This window comes from Anomaloglossus baeobatrachus, chromosome 11 (genome assembly GCF_048569485.1).
Source record: "Anomaloglossus baeobatrachus isolate aAnoBae1 chromosome 11, aAnoBae1.hap1, whole genome shotgun sequence".
Lineage (NCBI taxonomy): Eukaryota > Metazoa > Chordata > Amphibia > Anura > Aromobatidae > Anomaloglossus > Anomaloglossus baeobatrachus.
Window position 1 is genome coordinate 6,195,439 of NC_134363.1, and position 19,417 is coordinate 6,214,855.

At 57.1% G+C, this 19,417-nt stretch overlaps 1 protein-coding gene across 4 annotated transcripts in view; it reads right to left on the bottom strand.

Annotated features, from left to right (window-relative positions):
* The window catches only part of LOC142256453 (ephrin type-B receptor 2), a 60,707-nt gene that overhangs the window by 21,864 nt on the left and 19,426 nt on the right, over positions 1 to 19,417 (bottom strand). Inside the window, exons 2-8 of one of the 4 annotated variants that reach the window (XM_075328143.1) lie at positions 9,085 to 9,209; positions 6,528 to 6,690; positions 6,338 to 6,446; positions 6,157 to 6,221; positions 4,377 to 4,499; positions 4,043 to 4,290; positions 2,885 to 3,100 (exon numbers count right to left, since the gene is read on the bottom strand). In XM_075328143.1, coding sequence (XP_075184258.1) covers positions 2,885 to 3,100; positions 4,043 to 4,290; positions 4,377 to 4,499; positions 6,157 to 6,221; positions 6,338 to 6,446; positions 6,528 to 6,690; positions 9,085 to 9,209 — 1,049 coding nt within the window. Of the gene's footprint in view, positions 1 to 2,884; positions 3,101 to 4,042; positions 4,291 to 4,376; positions 4,500 to 6,108; positions 6,225 to 6,337; positions 6,447 to 6,527; positions 6,691 to 9,084; positions 9,210 to 19,417 lie in introns of all 4 variants that reach the window. The other 3 variants (XM_075328141.1, XM_075328142.1, XM_075328139.1) reach the window with 3 other exon arrangements.

Sequence of the window (19,417 nt, forward strand, 5' to 3'; positions counted from 1 at the left end):
GCCGCATCCGCCCAGTCACTCACCACTCCACCCCGCCACAGCCGCCCAGTCACTCACCACTCCACCCCGCCACAGCCGCCCAGTCACTCACCACTCCACCCCGCCACAGCCGCCCAGTCACTCACCACTCCACCCCGCCACAGCCGCATCCGCCCAGTCACTCACCATTCCACCCCGCCTCAGCCGCATCCGCCCAGTCACTCACCACTCCACCCCGCCACAGCCGCATCCGCCCAGTCACTCACCACTCCACCCAGTCACTCACCACTCCACCCCGCCACAGCCGCCCAGTCACTCACCACTCCACCCCGCCACAGCCGCATCCGCCCAGTCACTCACCACTCCACCCCGCCACAGCCGCCCAGTCACTCACCACTCCACCCCGCCACAGCCGCCCAGTCACTCACCACTCCACCCCGCCACAGCCGCATCCGCCCAGTCACTCACCACTCCACCCACTCACTCACCACTCCACCCCGCCACAGCCGCCCAGTCACTCACCACTCCACCCCGCCACAGCCGCATCCGCCCAGTCACTCACCATTCCACCCCGCCTCAGCCGCATCCGCCCAGTCACTCACCACTCCACCCCGCCACAGCCGCATCCGCCCAGTCACTCACCACTCCACCCAGTCACTCACCACTCCACCCCGCCACAGCCGCCCAGTCACTCACCACTCCACCCCGCCACAGCCGCATCCGCCCAGTCACTCACCATTCCACCCCGCCTCAGCCGCATCCGCCCAGTCACTCACCACTCCACCCCGCCACAGCCGCATCCGCCCAGTCACTCACCACTCCACCCAGTCACTCACCACTCCACCCCGCCACAGCCGCCCAGTCACTCACCACTCCACCCCGCCACAGCCGCATCCGCCCAGTCACTCACCACTCCACCCCGCCACAGCCGCCCAGTCACTCACCACTCCACCCCGCCACAGCCGCCCAGTCACTCACCACTCCACCCCGCCACAGCCGCATCCGCCCAGTCACTCACCACTCCACCCAGTCACTCACCACTCCACCCCGCCACAGCCGCCCAGTCACTCACCACTCCACCCCGCCACAGCCGCATCCGCCCAGTCACTCACCATTCCACCCCGCCTCAGCCGCATCCGCCCAGTCACTCACCACTCCACCCCGCCACAGCCGCATCCGCCCAGTCACTCACCACTCCACCCAGTCACTCACCACTCCATCCCGCCACAGCCGCCCAGTCACTCACCACTCCACCCCGCCACAGCCGCATCCGCCCAGTCACTCACCACTCCACCCCGCCACAGCCGCATCCGCCCAGTCACTCACCATTCCACCCAGTCACTCACCACTCCACCCCGCCACAGCCGCCCAGTCACTCACCACTCCACCCCGCCACAGCCGCATCCGCCCAGTCACTCACCACTCCACCCAGTCACTCACCACTCCACCCCGCCACAGCCGCTCAGTCACTCACCACTCCACCCCGCCACAGCCGCGTCCGCCCAGTCACTCACCATTCCACCCCGCCTCAGCCGCATCCGCCCAGTCACTCACCACTCCACCCCGCCACAGCCACATCCGCCCAGTCACTCACCACTCCACCCAGTCACTCACCACTCCACCCCGCCACAGCCACCCAGTCACTCACCACTCCACCCCGCCACAGCCGCATCCGCCCAGTCACTCACCACTCCACCCCGCCACAGCCGCATCCGCCCAGTCACTCACCATTCCACCCAGTCACTCACCACTCCACCCCGCCACAGCCGCATCCGCCCAGTCACTCACCACTCCATCCAGTCACTCACCACTCCACCCCGCCACAGCCGCATCCGCCCAGTCACTCACCACTCCATCCAGTCACTCACCACTCCACCCCGCCACAGGCGCCCAGTCACTCACCACTCCACCCCGCCACAGCCGCATCCCCCCAGTCACTCACCACTCCACCCTGCCACAGCCGCATCCGCCCAGTCACTCACCACTCCACCCCGCCACAGCCGCATCCGCCCAGTCACTCACCACTCCAGCCCACCACAGCCGCATCCGCCCAGTCACTCACCACTCCACCCCGCCACAGCCGCATCCGCCCAGTCACTCACCACTCCACCCAGTCACTCACCACTCCACCCCGCCACAGCCGCATCCGCCCAGTCACTCACCACTCCACCCCGCCACAGCCGCATCCGCCCAGTCACTCACCACTCCACCCAGTCACTCACCACTCCACCCCGCCGCATCCGCCCACTCACTCACCACTCCACCCCGCCACAGCCGCATCCGCCCAGTCACTCACCACTCCACCCCGCCACAGCCACATCCGCCCAGTCACTCACCATTCCACCCCGCCACAGCCGCATCCGCCCAGTCACTCACCACTCCAGCCCACCACAGCCGCATCCGCCCAGTCACTCACCACTCCACCCCGCCACAGCCGCATCCGCCCAGTCACTCACCACTCCACCCCGCCACAGCCGCATCCGCCCAGTCACTCACCATTCCACCCCGCCACAGCCGTCCTCCGCCCAGCCACTCACCACTCCACCCCGCCACAGCCGCATCCGCCCAGTCACTCACCACTCCACCCAGTCACTCACCACTCCACCCCGCCACAGCCGCCCAGTCACTCACCACTCCACCCCGCCACAGCCGCATCCGCCCAGTCACTCACCACTCCACCCAGTCACAGCCGCGTCCGCCCAGTCACTCACCACTACACCCCGCCACAGCTGCATCCGCCCAGTCACTCACCACTCCATCCCGCCACAGCCGCATCCGCCCAGTCACTCACCTCTCCACCCCGCCAGATCCGTCCAGTCACTCACCACTCCACCCCGCCACAGCCGCATCAGCCCAGTCACTCACCACTCCGCCCCGCCGCAGCCGCATCAGTCGAGTCACTCACCAGGGCGCTGGTGTACGTCGGGTCTGAAGTGTCATCTTCCAGGAAGCGAGATAAGCCGAAGTCAGAGACTTTACACACCAGGTTACTGTTCACTAGGATGTTACGGGCAGCCAAGTCCCGGTGGACGTAATTCATATCAGCCAAGTATTTCATGCCAGCAGCAATGCCCCTCAGCATGCCCACCAGCTGGATGACCGTGAACTGCCCGTCATTCTGCTGCAGAAATAAAGCACACACAATTATAGGTTAACCCGCCACCCCATCAGCAACGAACGTTACCAGTCCACCAGCAACACCAGATGTTACCAGCCCAGTAGAGAAAGCAGACTTATCAGCCTGTCACCCCATCAGCACCGAACATAAGCAGCCCGCCACCCCATCAGCAACGAACTTTACCAGTCCACCAGCAACACCAGATGTTACCAGCCCAGTAGAGAAAGCAGACGTTATCAGCCTGTCACCCCATCAGCACCGAACATAACCAGCCAACCACCCCATCAGCAGCACCCGACATTACCAGCACCACCGGATGCCACCAGCCCACCACCCCATCAGCAGCACCCGACATTACCAGCACCACCGGATGCCACCAGCCCACCACCCCACCACCAGCACCCGACATTACCAGCACCACCGGATGCCACCAGCCCACCACCCCATCAGCAGCACCCGACATTACCAGCACCACCGGATGCCACCAGCCCACCACCCCATCAGCAGCACCCGACTTTACCAGCACCACCGGATGCCACCAGCCCACCACCCCACCAGCAGCACCCGACATTACCAGCACCACCGGATGCCACCAGCCCACCACCCCATCAGCAGCACCCGACTTTACCAGCACCACCGGATGCCACCAGCCCACCACCCCACCAGCAGCACCCGACATTACCAGCACCACCGGATGCCACCAGCCCACCACCCTACCAGCAGCACCCGACATTACCAGCACCACCGGATGCCACCAGCCCACCACCCCACCAGCAGCACCCGACATTACCAGCACCACCGGATGCCACCAGCCCACCACCCCAGTAAAGAAAGCGGATGTTAACAGCCCACTACCCCAGCATCAGAAGTGAAGCTTATAAACTATCCCCGACCAGGCGGCACTACAGACCCAACGTCACACTGCTGCTTTGGATGTGACCGTACCCGCAGAAATGAGTCCAGGGATCCGTTCTCCATGAACTCTGTGATGATCATGACGGGCGAGCTCTTCGTTACCACTCCTTCCAGATGAATGACATTGGGGTGGTCAAACTGCCCCATGATGCTGGCCTCACTGAGGAAGTCCCTCCTCTGCTTCTCTGTGTACCCCGACTTCAAAGTCTTGATGGCCACAAAAATCTCTCTCTTTCCCGGAAGCTTCAGGTGTCCGCTGCAAACTTCCCCGAACTCTCCTACGGGAATGACAAGAGACATGGAGGTGTCAGAAGATGGCGACCGCCGAGCAAGAACAGATGCCACGCAGTACTTCGCCACGCACCTGCTCCAATCACTTGCTCGATTTTCACACATGAAATGTCAATTTCTTTAGCAAATTCACGAACAGCCTCATTGGGATCCTCATATGTAAAAGGATCTATGTAAATTTTCATTCCTGGAGTCACTGCAGCGGGAAAACAAAATCTGAGAGACTTGGAGAATGGATGAGAATAAGGCAGAGAGCAAGAGGGGCGGGAAGATGAGGGTCAGGTGGCAAGGGGGTAGGTGTGGCAAGGGGGCAAGGCGAGGCGACAATGCAAGGCAAGGCAGCAAGGCGAGGTGAGGGTGCAAGGCGAGGGGTAAGGAGAGGTGAGGGGGCAAGGTGAGGGTTAAGGAGAGGTGAGGGGGCAAGGCGAGGGGGAAGTCGAGGTGAGGGTGCAAGGCGAGGGGGATGGCGAGGGGCAAGGCGAGAGGTAAGGCGAGAGGTAAGGCGAGGGGCAAGGCGAGGGGAAAGGCGAGGGGCAAGGCGAGAGGCAAGGCGAGGGGCAAGGCGAGAGGCAAGGCGAGGGGCAAGGCGAGGGGAAAGGCGAGGGGCGAGGGGGAAGGAGAGGTGAGGGGGAAGGCGATGGGCGAGGGGGAAGGCAATGGGCGAGGGGGAAGGCGATGGGCGAGGGGGAAGGCGATGGGCGAGGGGGAAGGCGATGGGCGAGTGGGAAGAAGAGGGGCAAGGGGGAAATTTAAGGGGAAAGAGAGGGGCGAGGCAAGGAGGAAGGCGAGGGGGAAGGCAAGGGCGAAGGCGAGGGGGAAGGCGAGGGGCGAAGGGGAAGGCGAGGGGCGAGGGGGAAGGCGAGGGGCGAGGGGGAAGGCGAGGGGCGAGGGGGAAGGCGAGGGGCGAGGGGGAAGGCGAGGGGCGAGGGGGAAGGCGAGGGGCGAGGGGGAAGGCGAGGGGCGAGGGGGAAGGCGAGGGGCGAGGGGGAAGGCGAGGGGCGAGGGGGAAGGCGAGGGGGAAGGCGAGGGGCGAGGGGGAAGGCGAGGGGCGAGGGGGAAGGCGAGGGGCGAGGGGGAAGGCGAGGGGGAAGGCGAGGGGCGAGGGGGAAGGCGAGGGGCGAGGGGGAAGGCGAGGGGCGAGGGGGAAGGCGAGGGGCGAGGGGGAAGGCGAGGGGCGAGGGGGAAGGCGAGGGGCGAGGGAGAAGGCGAGAGGCGAGGGAGAAGGCGAGAGGCGAGGGGGAAGGCGAGGGGCGAGGGGGAAGGAGAGGGGGGAGTAGAGGGGAGAGGGGGGAGTAGAGGTGGGAGAAGAGGGGCAAGGGGGGAGAAGAGGGGCAAGGAGGAAGGAGAGGGAAAAGGAGAGGGGCGAGGGGGAAGGAGAGGGGCAAGGAGAGGGAAAAGGAGAGGGGCGAGGGGGAAGGAGAGGAGAGCGTTGAGGAGGCTGGAGGGTGAGTGGCTGAGTGTTGGCAGCGGTACAGGGTGGAAGAGGCTGGATAATGCGAGGAGGCACCAGGGACTTCTGGCAATGGGGTGCAGCATGACACGAGCAGATGATGTGATGGAGATCTACCAAGGAGTATGACAATCACATGAGCCCATCCCCCGACTTCTCCAACCGAAAATCTCATTTCTGTGGACGGCCACCAGTTAGAAGGACAGCATATGGGTGGTCACCATTATCCCATACATAGCGATGAGATGAGGAGACCACATTACATGGGGTGGAGTGAGGGTCCCGCGGGGGACAGTTGGGTGTTATGAGTTGGTGAATATGTTACAACTTTAAGGGAACAAATTAAGCAACGAACCAAGGAGAGAGCGCGCCCCTAGCACTGGAGAGGGCAGGCGGTACGTACTGTGGCCACTGGTATAGTGCTGCAGTTTGTCTGTATATTCAGAGTCTGCTCTCTCAAATCCTCGTCTTCTGGAGAAAATACAAAGTGTAGTTAATCCAGGGACTACTACCCCCATCAGATCATCTGTACTGCAGGGGGCGCTGTCTGATGGTGATATACAAATATAGGCGCCATACTCTACCTATTGCAGACTATAATGATGACCACCAGGGCGATGAGGAAGACCAGGCCGGCCGCCGACGAGCCGATGATCAGCGGGAGCTTTTCCTGGAAGCTGCTCTGATACTCAGCTGTAACGAGAGGTTTGGTGTTACCCGCTGGCACCGCTGATGCCAAAGACCACTGCACCCATCATCCAGCTGAGCGCTCACCTTCTGTCATGGTCTGGAAATACATTTTGCCGCTGTATCTGCCGTATCCAGCCACCGTCCGCGCTCTCACCTGAAAGACGTATATGGTGCCCGCCTTCAGGCCGGACACAACCAGGGTGTTGGTCGGACTCTTCACTACTGATGAGTTATGTTCTGTCAGATCCTGTAAATACACAACATGGAGGCACTTACCCCGGAGGAAGCCGCAACACATCCTGTGCCCGCCGGTGCAGCGAGATGGCAGAGACCCACCGTGACACCTGCTACAACAGGGTAATTGTGCAGAGAAGCCACCGATGCACGCACAGACCCATGGCCACCAGGTGATGAGCCACCAGGTGATGGGTCAGCAGGTGATGAGCACCCAGGTGATGAGCCACCAGGCGATGGGTCAGCAGGTGATGAGCCCCCAGGTGATGAGCCATCAGGCGATGGGTCAGCAGGTGATGAGCCATCAGGCGATGGGTCAGCAGGTGATGAGCACCCAGGTGATGAGCCACCAGGTGATGGGTCAGCAGGTGATGAGCCACCAGGTGATGAGCCATCAGGCGATGGGCCACCAGGCGATGGGCCAGCAGGTGATGAGCCCCCAGGTGATGAGCCATCAGGCGATGGGTCAGCAGGTGATGAGCCCCCAGGTGATGAGCCCCCAGGTGATGAGCCACCAGGCGATGGGCCACCAGGCGATGGGTCAGCAGGTGATGAGCCCCCAGGTGATGAGCCCCCAGGTGATGAGCCACCAGGCGATGGGTCAGCAGGTGATGAGCCCCCAGGTGATGAGCCATCAGGCGATGGGTCAGCAGGTGATGAGCCCCCAGGTGATGAGCCCCCAGGTGATGAGCCATCAGGCGATGGGCCACCAGGCGATGGGCCACCAGGCGATGGGTCAGCAGGTGATGAGCCCCCAGGTGATGAGCCATCAGGCGATGGGCCACCAGGCGATGGGCCACCAGGCGATGGGTCAGCAGGTGATGAACCACCAGGCGATGGGTCAGCAGGTGATGGGTCAGCAGGTGATGAGCCCCCAGGTGATGAGCCACCAGGCGATGGATCAGCAGGTGATGAACCACCAGGTGATGAGCCACCAGGCGATGGGTCAGTAGGTGATGAGCCAAAAAGTGATGAGCCATCAGGCGATGAGCCACCAGGCGATGGGCCACCAGGCGATGAGCCACCAGGTGATGAGCCATCAGGCGATGAGCCACCAGGCGATGGGCCACCAGGCGATGGGCCACCAGGTGATGAGCCACCAGGCGATGGGTCAGCAGGTGATGGTTCAGCAGGTAATGGGCCACCAGGCGATGGGTCAGCAGGTGATGGTTCAGCAGGTAATGGGCCACCAGGCGATGGGCCAGCAGGTGATGAGCCACCAGGTGATGAGCCATCAGGCGATGAGCCACCAGGCGATGGGCCACCAGGTGATGAGCCACCAGGCGATGGGTCAGCAGGTGATGGGTCAGCAGGTAATGGGCCACCAGGCGATGGGTCAGCAGGTGATGGGCCAAAAAGTGATGAGCCATCAAGCGATGGGCCACCAGGCGATGGGTCACCAGGCGATGGGCCACCACCAGGCGATGGGTCACCAGGCGATGGGCCACCACCAGGCGATGGGTCACCAGGCGATGGGCCACCAGGCGATGGGCCACCAGGTCATGCACCACCAGTTGAGCAATTAATATTCCTGCCTCTAAATAAGATGAACTCGTCGGCACTGCTGTAAGCCGAGAGACAGGACCCGCTCAGCAAAGTGCAAATCACACAATAGAGGGGCAACAGGCACTGTGGGCACCAACTGACTAAGCAATGGGCACTGTAAGTAGAGGGCACTGTGGGCAGCGGGAACTGTAAGCAGAGGACACTATATGCAGTGGGCACTGTAAGAAGAGAGGGCACTATACGCAGCGGGCACTGTAAGCAGAGGGCACTATACGCAGTGGGCACTGTAAGCAGAGGGCACTATACGCAGTGGGCACTGTAAGCAGAGGACACTATATGCAGTGGGCACTGTAAGCAGAGGGCACTATACGCAGTGGGCACTGTAAGCAGAGGGCACTATATGCAGTGGGCACTATATGCAGTGGGCACTGTAAGCAGAGTGCACTATAAACAGTGGGCACTGTAAGCAGAGGACACTATATGCAGCGGGCACTGTGAGTAGAGGGCACTGTGGGCAGCGGTAACTGTATGCAGAGGGCACTGTAAGAAGAGGGCACTATAAGCAGCGGGCAGTGTAAGCAGAGGGCACTATATGCAGCGGGCACTGTAAGCAGAGGGCACTATACGCAGTGGGCACTGTAAGCAGAGGGCACTATACGCAGTGGGCACTGTAAGCAGCGGGCACTGTTGGCAGCAGGCACTGTAGGCAGCGGGCACTGTAAGCAGCGGGCACTGTAAGCAGCGGGCACTGTAGGCAGCAGGCACTGTAGGCAGCGGGCACTGTAAGCAGCGGGAATTGAATGAGTGAGCAATCTTTGTTGAGTTCCTTCCTATGGGGCGGCACAGAAGCAGGTAACGGGGCAGCTGTGATCTGGCTGGCAGCAGAGCTTGCACTCCACACCTTTTCATAGTACAGGAGCTCATAGTCCAGGATGACCCCGTTGGGCTGGTCCGGCTGCGACCACGACAGGGTGATGCTGTCCACGGCGCGGCTCACCTGGTGCATGATGGAGACGCTGGATGGAGCTGGAAAAGAGCAGAAGATGGGGGATTAGTGGCGCAGCGGCTCCTGGCAGCAGGATGCTGGGATTACTGGAGCAGAAAGTTCACCTCTCGTGATGACGGCGCCTCTGACAGCGCGCGCCGCCCAGAACTAAGGAGCTGTCAGCTTTAATAGCAGCACTTGGCCTATTTGCCAGGTCGTGCAGCAGAGAACCAGGTCTCCATGCTGACCAGGAGCTGGAGACCGCAGCCCAGAGCGGACGGACGGCGACCTGACCTACATGAGGGTGTAGAAACAGGAATCACTGACCATCCGGGCTGGGGTCGGTGGCACTAGAGTCAGGAGCTGCGAGGACAGGAGCTGCGAGGATAGGAGCTGCGAGGACAGGAGGAGGCACTAGAGTCAGGAGCTGGAGTGCTGGAGACCGCAGCCCAGAGCGGACGGACGGAGACCTGACCTACATGAGGGTGTAGAAACAGGAATCACTGACCATCCGGGCTGGGGTCGGTGGCACTAGAGTCAGGAGCTGAGGGAACAGGAGGAGGCACTAGAGTCAGGAGCTGAGGGAAAAGGAGGAGGCACTAGAGTCATGAGCTGCGGGGACAGGAGCTGCGAGGACAAGAGGAGGCACTAGAGTCAGGACCTGAGGGAACAGGAGGAGGCACTAGAGTCATGAGCTGCGGGGACAGGAGCTGCGAGGACAAGAGGAGGCACTAGTCAGGAGCTGGAGTGCTGGAGACAGCAGCCCAGAGCGGACGGACGGAGACTTGACCTACATGAGTGTAGAAACAGGAATCACTGACCATCCGGGCTGGGGTCGGTGGCACTAGAGTCAGGAGCTGAGGGAACAGGAGGAGGCACTAGAGTCAGGAGCTGAGGGAAAAGGAGGAGGCACTAGAGTCATGAGCTGCAGGGACAGGAGCTGCGAGGACAAGAGGAGGCACTAGTCAGGAGCTGGAGTGCTGGAGACAGCAGCCCAGAGCGGACGGACGGAGACTTGACCTACATGAGTGTAGAAACAGGAATCACTGACCATCCGGGCTGGGGTCGGTGGCACTAGAGTCAGGAGCTGCGAGGACAGGAGCTGCGAGGACAGGAGCTGCGAGGACAGGAGCTGCGAGGACAGGAGGAGGCACTAGAGTCAGGAGCTGGAGTGCTGGAGACCGCAGCCCAGAGCGGACGGACGGCGACCTGACCTACATGAGGGTGTAGAAACAGCAATCACTGACCATCCGGGCTGGGGTCAGTGGCACTAGAGTCAGGAGCTGAGGGAACAGGAGGAGGCACTAGAGTCAGGAGCTGCGAGGACAGGAGCTGCGAGGACAGGAGGAGGCACTAGAGTCAGGAGCTGCGAGGACAGGAGCTGCGAGGACAGGAGGAGGCACTAGAGTCAGGAGCTGGAGTGCTGGAGACCGCAGCCCAGAGCGGACGGACGGCGACCTGACCTACATGAGGGTGTAGAAACAGGAATCACTGACCATCCGGGCTGGGGTCAGTGGCACTAGAGCCAGGAGCTGAGGGAACAGGAGGAGGCACTAGAGTCAGGAGCTGCGAGGACAGGAGCTGCGAGGACAGGAGGAGGCACTAGAGTCAGGAGCTGGAGTGCTGGAGACCGCAGCCCAGAGCGGACGGACGGCGACCTGACCTACATGAGGGTGTAGAAACAGGAATCACTGACCATCCGGGCTGGGGTCGGTGGCACTAGAGTCAGGAGCTGAGAGGACAGGAGCTGCGAGGACAGGAGGAGGCACAAGAGTCAGGAGCTGGAGTGCTGGAGACAGCAGCCCAGAGCGGACGGACGGAGACCTGACCTACATGAGTGAAGAAACAGGAATCACTGACCATCCGGGCTGGGGTCGGTGGCACTAGAGTCAGGTGCTGCGAGGACAGGAGCTGCGAGGACAGGAGCTGCGAGGACAGGAGCTGCGAGGACAGGAGTAGGCACTAGAGACAGGAGCTGAGGGAACAGGAAGAGGCACTATAATCAGGACCTGAGGGAACAGGAGGAGGCACTAGAGTCAGGAGCTGCGAGGACAGGAGGAGGTACTAGAGACAGGACCTGAGGGAACAGGAGGAGGCACTAGAGTCAGGAGCTGCGGAGACAGGAGCTGCGAGGACAGGAGGAGGCACTAGAGTCAGGAGCTGCGAGGACAGGAGGAGGCACTAGAGTCAGGAGCTGCGAGGACAGGAGGAGGCACTAGAGTCAGGAGCTGCGAGGACAGGAGGAGGCACTAGAGTCAGGACCTGAGGGAACAGGAAGAGGCACTAGGGTCAGGACCTGAGGGAACAGGAGGAGGCAGTAGAGTCAGGACCTGAGGGAACAGGAGGAGGCACTAGAGTCAGGACCTGAGGGAACAGGAGGAAGCACTAGAGTCAGGACCTGAGGGAACAGGAGGAGGCACTAGAGTCAGGAGCTGCGGGGACAGGAGCTGCGAGGACAGGAGGAGGCACTAGAGTCAGGACCTGAGGGAACAGGAGGAGGCACTAGAGTCATGAGCTCCGGGGACAGGAGCTGCGAGGACAGGAGGAGGCACTAGAGTCAGGACCTGAGGGAACAGCAGGAGGTACTAGAGTCAGGAGCTGCGGGGACAGGAGCTGCGAGGACAGGGGGAGGCACTAGAGTCAGGACCTGAGGGAACAGGAGGAGGCACTAGAGACAGGACCTGAGGGAACAGGAGGAGGCACTAGAGACAGGACCTGAGGGAAAAGGAGGAGGCACTAGAGACAGGACCTGAGGGAACAGGAGGAGGCACTAGAGTCATGAGCTGCGGGGACAGGAGCTGCGAGGACAGGAGGAGGCACTAGAGTCAGGACCTGAGGGAACAGGAGGAGGCACTAGAGTCAGGACCTGAGGGAACAGGAGGAGGCACTAGGGTCAGGACCTGAGGGAACAGGAGGAGGCACTAGAGTCAGGACATTGGAGACATTGGGCAGAGTCGGTTCCGCTCCCCACCTCACCAGTCTTGCTGTGGTTCTTCTCACATGAGGAACTTCAGCCTGTAAGCGGTCCTAGCCCCTTGCTCGGGGCCTATGGTTTGCCCCTTCTAGGCTGTGCGGGGCATTTAGGCCACTGTCCATGGGGCTGGGCTTGGGGCACCCCCAGGGAATGCGACATTTGCCCAGGAGTTTTGTGTTCCCCGCTCCATGTGCTGATCGTGCCCGTGAAGGGTGAAGCTTGGCAATAGCACAAGTAGCATTTCTTCCCAGAAGTAATCCACATGATGCAGTCATCGTTCGGGCTTTGCGGACTACCTGTCATTTTTTTTTTAAACTCGTTTTATTGAAAGTTAAGTAAAACATTACATTAAAGAATAAATCAGCAAATTGTACAGTGAGGCAGAGTACATGTAAACTGGTTGGTCATCAGGATAATAAAGTAACAACAATCAAATCAGCGTCCATTATTTTCAGCATATCCATAAAGCATCAAACATAGCAAAGGTGTTAGCTCGCGAGACACATCCAACTTAAGGCAAAAAACCCATATTGTCAAGGAGAGTGCAACCCAAGTTTCGAGGAACTCGTGGTATCCCTGATATAGTGTATCTTGAATCACATGTGTCTCCTTTCTGCCTACCGGGGCACTACTGGCTATTATTGCGATAATACCGATTGTAGGTTATCAGCAAGAGAACCAGGAGATCCGCCAGTCAAGGGCGACCTCATCCATCTACCCCAAATTTTGTCAAATTTAGTTGAAGAGCCTCTTGTCTTATAAACAAATTGTTCAGACGGGATTATAGCATTTACCAGTGCAATCCAAGAGGCTCTAGTTGGGGGATGAGTGCTCATCCAATTTAGTATAATGCCCTTCCGGGCCAGAAAAAGGACCTTCTTTATTAATAGATTCTCATCTTGGGACCAGGAGTGTACATCTACCACCCCAAATAGACACAGGACTGGGCACATAGCAACCGCTTTTTGAAGTATGGTGGAAAGAGTCGTTACAACCTCACTCCAATAGGAGAGAATGACTCGGCAATCCCATATCATGTGCCAGAAATCAGCACTGTCTCTCCCGCATCTCGGACAGCCCATCCCCACCGAATTATTCAGCTTTTTCATCTTGTTCAGTCTCTGGGGAGTGATATAACTTTAGTGTATTATATATAACTGAATCAGTCTATTATTAATTGCGGGAGAGACCAACGTGTGGGATTCGACAATGTCGTCCCACACTACATCATCAATTTCAGGGATCCTGGCACTCCACCTCTCACGGACAGAAAGAGGATTATTCATGGCCTTGGCCCGAATGAGGGAGGACTATAGTTTAGAAATAAGACCACCAGGGCCCTGCGATCTAATAATTCCAATGACTGGGAAGGAAGAGAATCTAACCCCACGACCAGAGAACTGAGCCCGAAAGGCGTGCCTAATCTGGAGATACTGAAACCCATGAGATTCCGGCAAGTCGAATTCTGTCCGCAGTTGTGCAAAGGGGCGGAGTTCACCATCCCGGACCAGTGATTCCAGGGAGATTATTCCGCGATTCCTCCATTCACCAAACCCCGGCAACCCACAAAAATGTGGAAGGTCCAAGTTATCCCATAAGGGCGTCTCAGTTGGTACATCATAAAATCCAAATACGGCTTTAGCCTCTTTCCAGATCCTGGCCCCCAATTTGTGTATCGGGAGGACACGACCCTCAGGGGCCCTCCTGTGATCCGTCAATAACGGCCACAGGAGATCCACACCTGCGAACTCTGCCAGGAGTCCCTCCGGAGAACCCCCAACCCGGGGAAGTGTCCATGGACCCAAATATTTCAATTGTCCGGCCAGATAGTAAATATAAAGATCAGGAAGGGCCATACCCCCCATATCCTTGGGTCTTTGTAGTTTGGCCAATTGGACCCTTGATCTGGACGAGCCCCAGACAAAGGTAATCATTAAAGATTCCAGGGACCGGAAGAAAGAGCGAGGAATCTGTACAAATACATGCTGGGTAATATAGAGACACTTTGGTTGCACTATCATTTTAAGGAGATTAATCCTTCCCGCCACTGATAGTGGGAGTTGGCTCCATCTATTAAATTTCTCCCCGAAGTACGCTAGTAAGGGGGCTATATTTCTCGCTATCATCTCCGCAGGGCTTCCCGCCAGTATAATTCCGAGATATTTGAAATGATCCACCACCGGAACCCTGCATATGTGGTCGTACACCAGATCCTCTCTGTTCCGAGACAGAAAGAGGAGGTACGATTTTGACCAGTTTATTGACAGACCAGAGAACTCCCCAAATCGATCAATCAATTGCACGGCTCTAGGAATGGAGGAATCCGGATCAGATGCAAACAGTAACAAGTCATCTGCGTACAAAGATAACCGTTCATCTCCCTTACTATGTCTCACCCCCCGGTAGACTGGGTCCACTCGAATGTGCACCGCCAGCGGTTCCATGGCAAGAGCGAACAGGAGAGGGGATAGGGGACATCCCTGTCTGGTTCCCCTCCCCAAAGGGAAAGTTTCCGACACACCACCACCCACCTGGATGTTAGCAGATGGAGCTTTATATATGATCTCAATCCATCAAATAAATTCGTTGCCGAAACCAAATGCCCCCAGCACCTCCAGCAGGTATGGCCATTCTATAGAGTCGAAGGCTTTGGCTGCATCCAGGGAGACCAGAGCCCAATCCTCCTCTAACTTGGTGCCCATCTGTAAGACCACCTGCGCCCTCCTCAGATTATCCGAGGTACTCCTACCCGGGATGAATCCTGACTGATCCTCATGTACTATAGAGGAGACCACTTTATTGAGTCTAGTTGCTAGAATTTTGGTAAGAATTTTGTAATCAGAGTTCAACAAAGAGATCGGTCTGTACGAGCCACAATCCAATGGGTCCTCATCTGGTTTCAATAGCAGGACAATGGTTGCCTCATAAAAGGAATCAGGCAACCGACCCTTGCGGAACGAGGCTTCAACCGTTTCCAGGAGGGCTGGGGCCAGCTCCCCCTGATATTTGTCAAAGATCTCAATCGGGAGTCCGTCTGGCCCAGACGCCTTACCCTTATTGAGGGTCTTCATCGCCTCCACCATCTCTTCCATACTAATGGGCTCATCCAAGGCCGATCTCTGAGCCAAAGTCAACCTGGGAAACTCCAGATCTCGTAAGTACTCAGCAATCTCCTCCCTTGACACGGTCAGCCTGGACTCATACAGGTTCCTATAGAAGTCCAAAAATACCTCCAATATACCATTGACAGAAGTAATTGATTCGCCACGAGGGTCTCTGATCTTAAGGACCGCAGGTGGGCTATTGGATTGACGCACCAAGAACGCTAGTAAGCTACTGGATTGGTTCCCTTGCTCAAAATACCTCTGGCTCGTGAAGAATACATGTCTCTTAGCCTTATCTTGCAGATACAACAGATATTTCCTCCCAGCCTGAAGCCAATGAGATCTATTTTCCTCAGAGGGGTCCGAGGTGAATCTATGTTCACTCTATTTTGGGTGGCCAGTTCCTCCTCCTCCCTGGCCGCCTGTTTCTTGGTATAAGAAATAGAGGAGTGACAGCATCCCCTCAAATACGCCTTAAGCGCGTCCCAATAAGCCGAGTGATTCTCTTCCACGGAGTTCGTCTCGGTGTATGCCCCAAGCTGATCAGGAATCCTGTCATTGGCACCAAAGAGTGACAGCCACCAAGGGTTAATTTTCCTTGACAATTTATGAGATTTACATCCTTCCCATTTAATGCCTACAAATACCGGAGAGTGATCTGATACTGATCTGGGTAGATGACACACCGATTGTATATGGGCACAGACTCTTTCATTTCCACAGATGTAATCAATTCGAGATAATGAGTTTTTCCCTGGAGTATCACATGTATATTCTCTCAGTGCTGGGTTAAAAAACCGCCACATATCGTGCCATCCCACTTCCTGTAAGCATATACTCAATCTAGTTTGTATCGTGGGGGAGATCGGGACCTGTCGGGTGTTGAATCTGTCCAGTCCCGTGTTATTAATCAGATTAAAGTCCCCCATGCAGAGCACTAAGGCTTGTGGGAATTGTGAGGCAAACTTAGCCGCCTCATATAGAATCGAGATTCCCATTGCAGGGGGGATGTATATGGCTAAGATCACTATCATAACCCCATCGATGTGAGCCTGGATAAACACATACCTCCCATCAGTATCCTTTAAAATCTTACCCGGGTCCCACCGCAGTGCTTTGTGGACTAGTACCGATACTCCCCTAGAATATGTGGAATGAACAGAGTGAGCTGACCATTGAACCCAAGGCTTTTGAAGCACTCTAGTGGTATCCAACAATAAATGGGTCTCTTGTAAACACACAATCTGAGCTTTGGATCTTTTGATATGGGCGAATACTGCCGCCCGTTTCCTGGATGTGCCCAGTCCTCTAACATTCCATGTCATCAAGCTTAAAGCCATTGAAAGATGCCACTTGCTGAATTGCTAGAAAAATGTCAAAAACTTAACCTACAGTAGAACTTGGGTAAACGTACCCTTAAATACAAATTATCGGTTGCGCACACACAACCGACAAGAACTGGTCCAATAGTGCGACCAGGAAAGATTTTCCCTAGCAACGACCAGGGTGAACCAACGTGGCTAGATGGTGAACTTGGTACGGGGGTGTCCTCAAACAAGGACTTGAGCTTCTCCTGCAGTCCAATAAATGAATTACCCTGCAGCATAGCCTTAAATCGTGCATAAATGAAGGGACCAAGAGTAGATGGGAAGGAAGTAAGAGAAAGAGAGAGAGAAGAGGATAGAGAGAGAGAAGAAGAAGAGGGAGAGAGAAGGAGAAAAAAAAAAAAAGGGGGGAGGGGAAGGGAGAGGTAAGGAGGAAGAGAGAGAAATAGGGTAGAAGAGAGAAAGAGAGAGGGGAGAGCTTAGAATAGGAGATAAAGCGGGGGCAAGAGAAGGAATATAGAGATATGAGAAGGAGAGAAAGTGGGGGGACTGAGGGGAAAGGAGAAAAGAACAATGAGGAAGTAAGGGGGCGAGGTGAAGGGGGATGAGGAATAAGCTGATAGGGGGTTAGAGGGGGGGGAAGAGATGGGAGTGTGAAGGAGATAGAAGAAGGATTGGCAAGTAATCTTAGACTATAGGATATTATGACATCTGGTAACCTCAGAAACTTAATATAGCACTAATAGAGCAAAATTCAACATTATGAACTGAAGTGCGTTGCCAATACTGTGAGCCCAAAGTAGAGTTCCAATTTGGATCCAAAAAGGTATAGGATAAAACAAGATCGCATGAAGGAGTTCAGGGTGTCGCAACAACGGTCTGACCCATGTCCCGTCTGGTGTCACCTCGGTCCGGTCCCATCAGCGACGAGTAATCCAGAGCACAGACTGGGCTAAGCAATGATCCCGGAGAACGCAGCAGCCGACCCATACGCAGGCGCCACCCCAAGCCACCCGCCTTCGACGAGGGCCAAACCCGGAGGCCGGTTCATTGGGAAACCAATAATGGACACATCCGGAAACTCTCATGCCCCCGGGAAGGCCACAGGCGCACCAGCGCCTCCAGATGAGATCACTAGCTTCTCAACTAACAGGGACCATAAGATCAGGACGCGAACGCAATTGCGGTCCCGCTCCACTCACATGCCAGGAGGGATGAAACAAACAAGAATCTTTCGCACCTTCAGAATCGAGGGACGCCGAGTACCTGCATAGGATGATCCTGAAGCGATCTCAACAGTGATTTCAAACACAACGTCCCAAGGATTGGAGTTGCATCACCGACCTTGCTCCGAAGAGGATGAAATAAGTGAATCAGAACCGCGACGCCATCACAACCGCGACCCATCAGGCAGCGCCCATGACCGTGACGCATCAGCGTTTCCTCTTCAATGTGTTGATCCAGTCATCCGCTTCCGCAGGAGAAGTAAAGAACAGGGATCGCTCTTGATGAACCACTCTAAGACGAGCTGGGAAGATCATGGAGTAAGCAATTTGATGCTCTCTGAGGCGTTTTTTCACCTGAATGAAGGATGCCCTCGTTTTCTGGAGCGACGCAGAGAAATCAGGGAAGATCAATATGGTGGCGTTGTTGTGTAAAATCGGGCCCTTGCGCCGCACCAAGGATCGCATCTCTATCTCTGCTGCTCAACAGTCGGGCCAGGAGAGATCTAGGCTGCGCTCCCGGAGGAGGAGGCCTGGCCGGTACCCGGTGAGCTCTTTCTATAGCGAATGCCGCTGACAGCGTCGCATCAGGGAAAGTTTCGGAGAGCCACTTTTCCATGAACTTACATGGGTCGCTCCCTTCTGCTCTCTCCGGCATCCCCAGAATTCTCAAATTATTGCGACGCAGGCGATTTTCCAGGTCGTCAGCCCTCTGCGCCCAGTTGTTTGCCGCGCTTTCCAGAGAGGACAGTCTGCCCGGCGTCGCTCTTGCGTCGTCTTCCAGCGTGGAGATCCGCTGCTCGGTCTCCTTTACCCGCTCTCTCAGGTTTTGCAAGTCCAGCCGGAGGAGACCCACATCGATCTTAACCTCCTCGATTTTACCCGTCAGCGACACTTTTGAATCCTGGATCGCTGCAAGTAACTGCGACGTAACCTGCTGTAAGGTTAGCTCCTGCGATTCCTTGGATCCGGCCTCCATTATCTCCTCCTCCTCCGCCTCACTGGATTCCCGCTCTGCCTCCTTGCCAGCGCCATCTTGTTGGGAGTCCCGAGCAAACTTCTTCAGCTTCTCAGCCGCCGCTGCGCTGCGACCTCTGCTCATGGTACCGATCCGAATGCTCACCGCACCACAGGTAATCCAGAGGTGTATTTAGGCACCAATTTCAGCAGGATTAATAGTATATATCAGCGTTGGACTGCGGAGCTGCTCTCAGATGCGACCGTTCATGCTGCCTGCTGGCCACGCCCCCCGACTACCTGTCATTTTTATCAGTCATTCTTCAGCTTTTGATGGAATTCTATTGTCAGAGCAGCTTCTCTTCCACTTTGCTGAGGTGGTGTCACTGCTGATGTCGTACTGAAGCTGGCTTCCCGCTGCCTACTTGCGAGGAGCCGGCTGTCAATCAGCATGAAATCGGCAATGACATCAGGGTAAAACAAGCAAAGACCCCGATACATGACAAAGAGGCGGAAAAAGAAGGGACTCAACCCGTATACAAAAAAAAGGACATGGTCGAGGGACCCGGCCCTGATACGAGAGGAGTACAAGGATGAGGAACCTGGCCATGATCCAAGAGGAGGACAATCATGAGAGATCCAGCCCAGGTACAAGAAGAGGAGGAA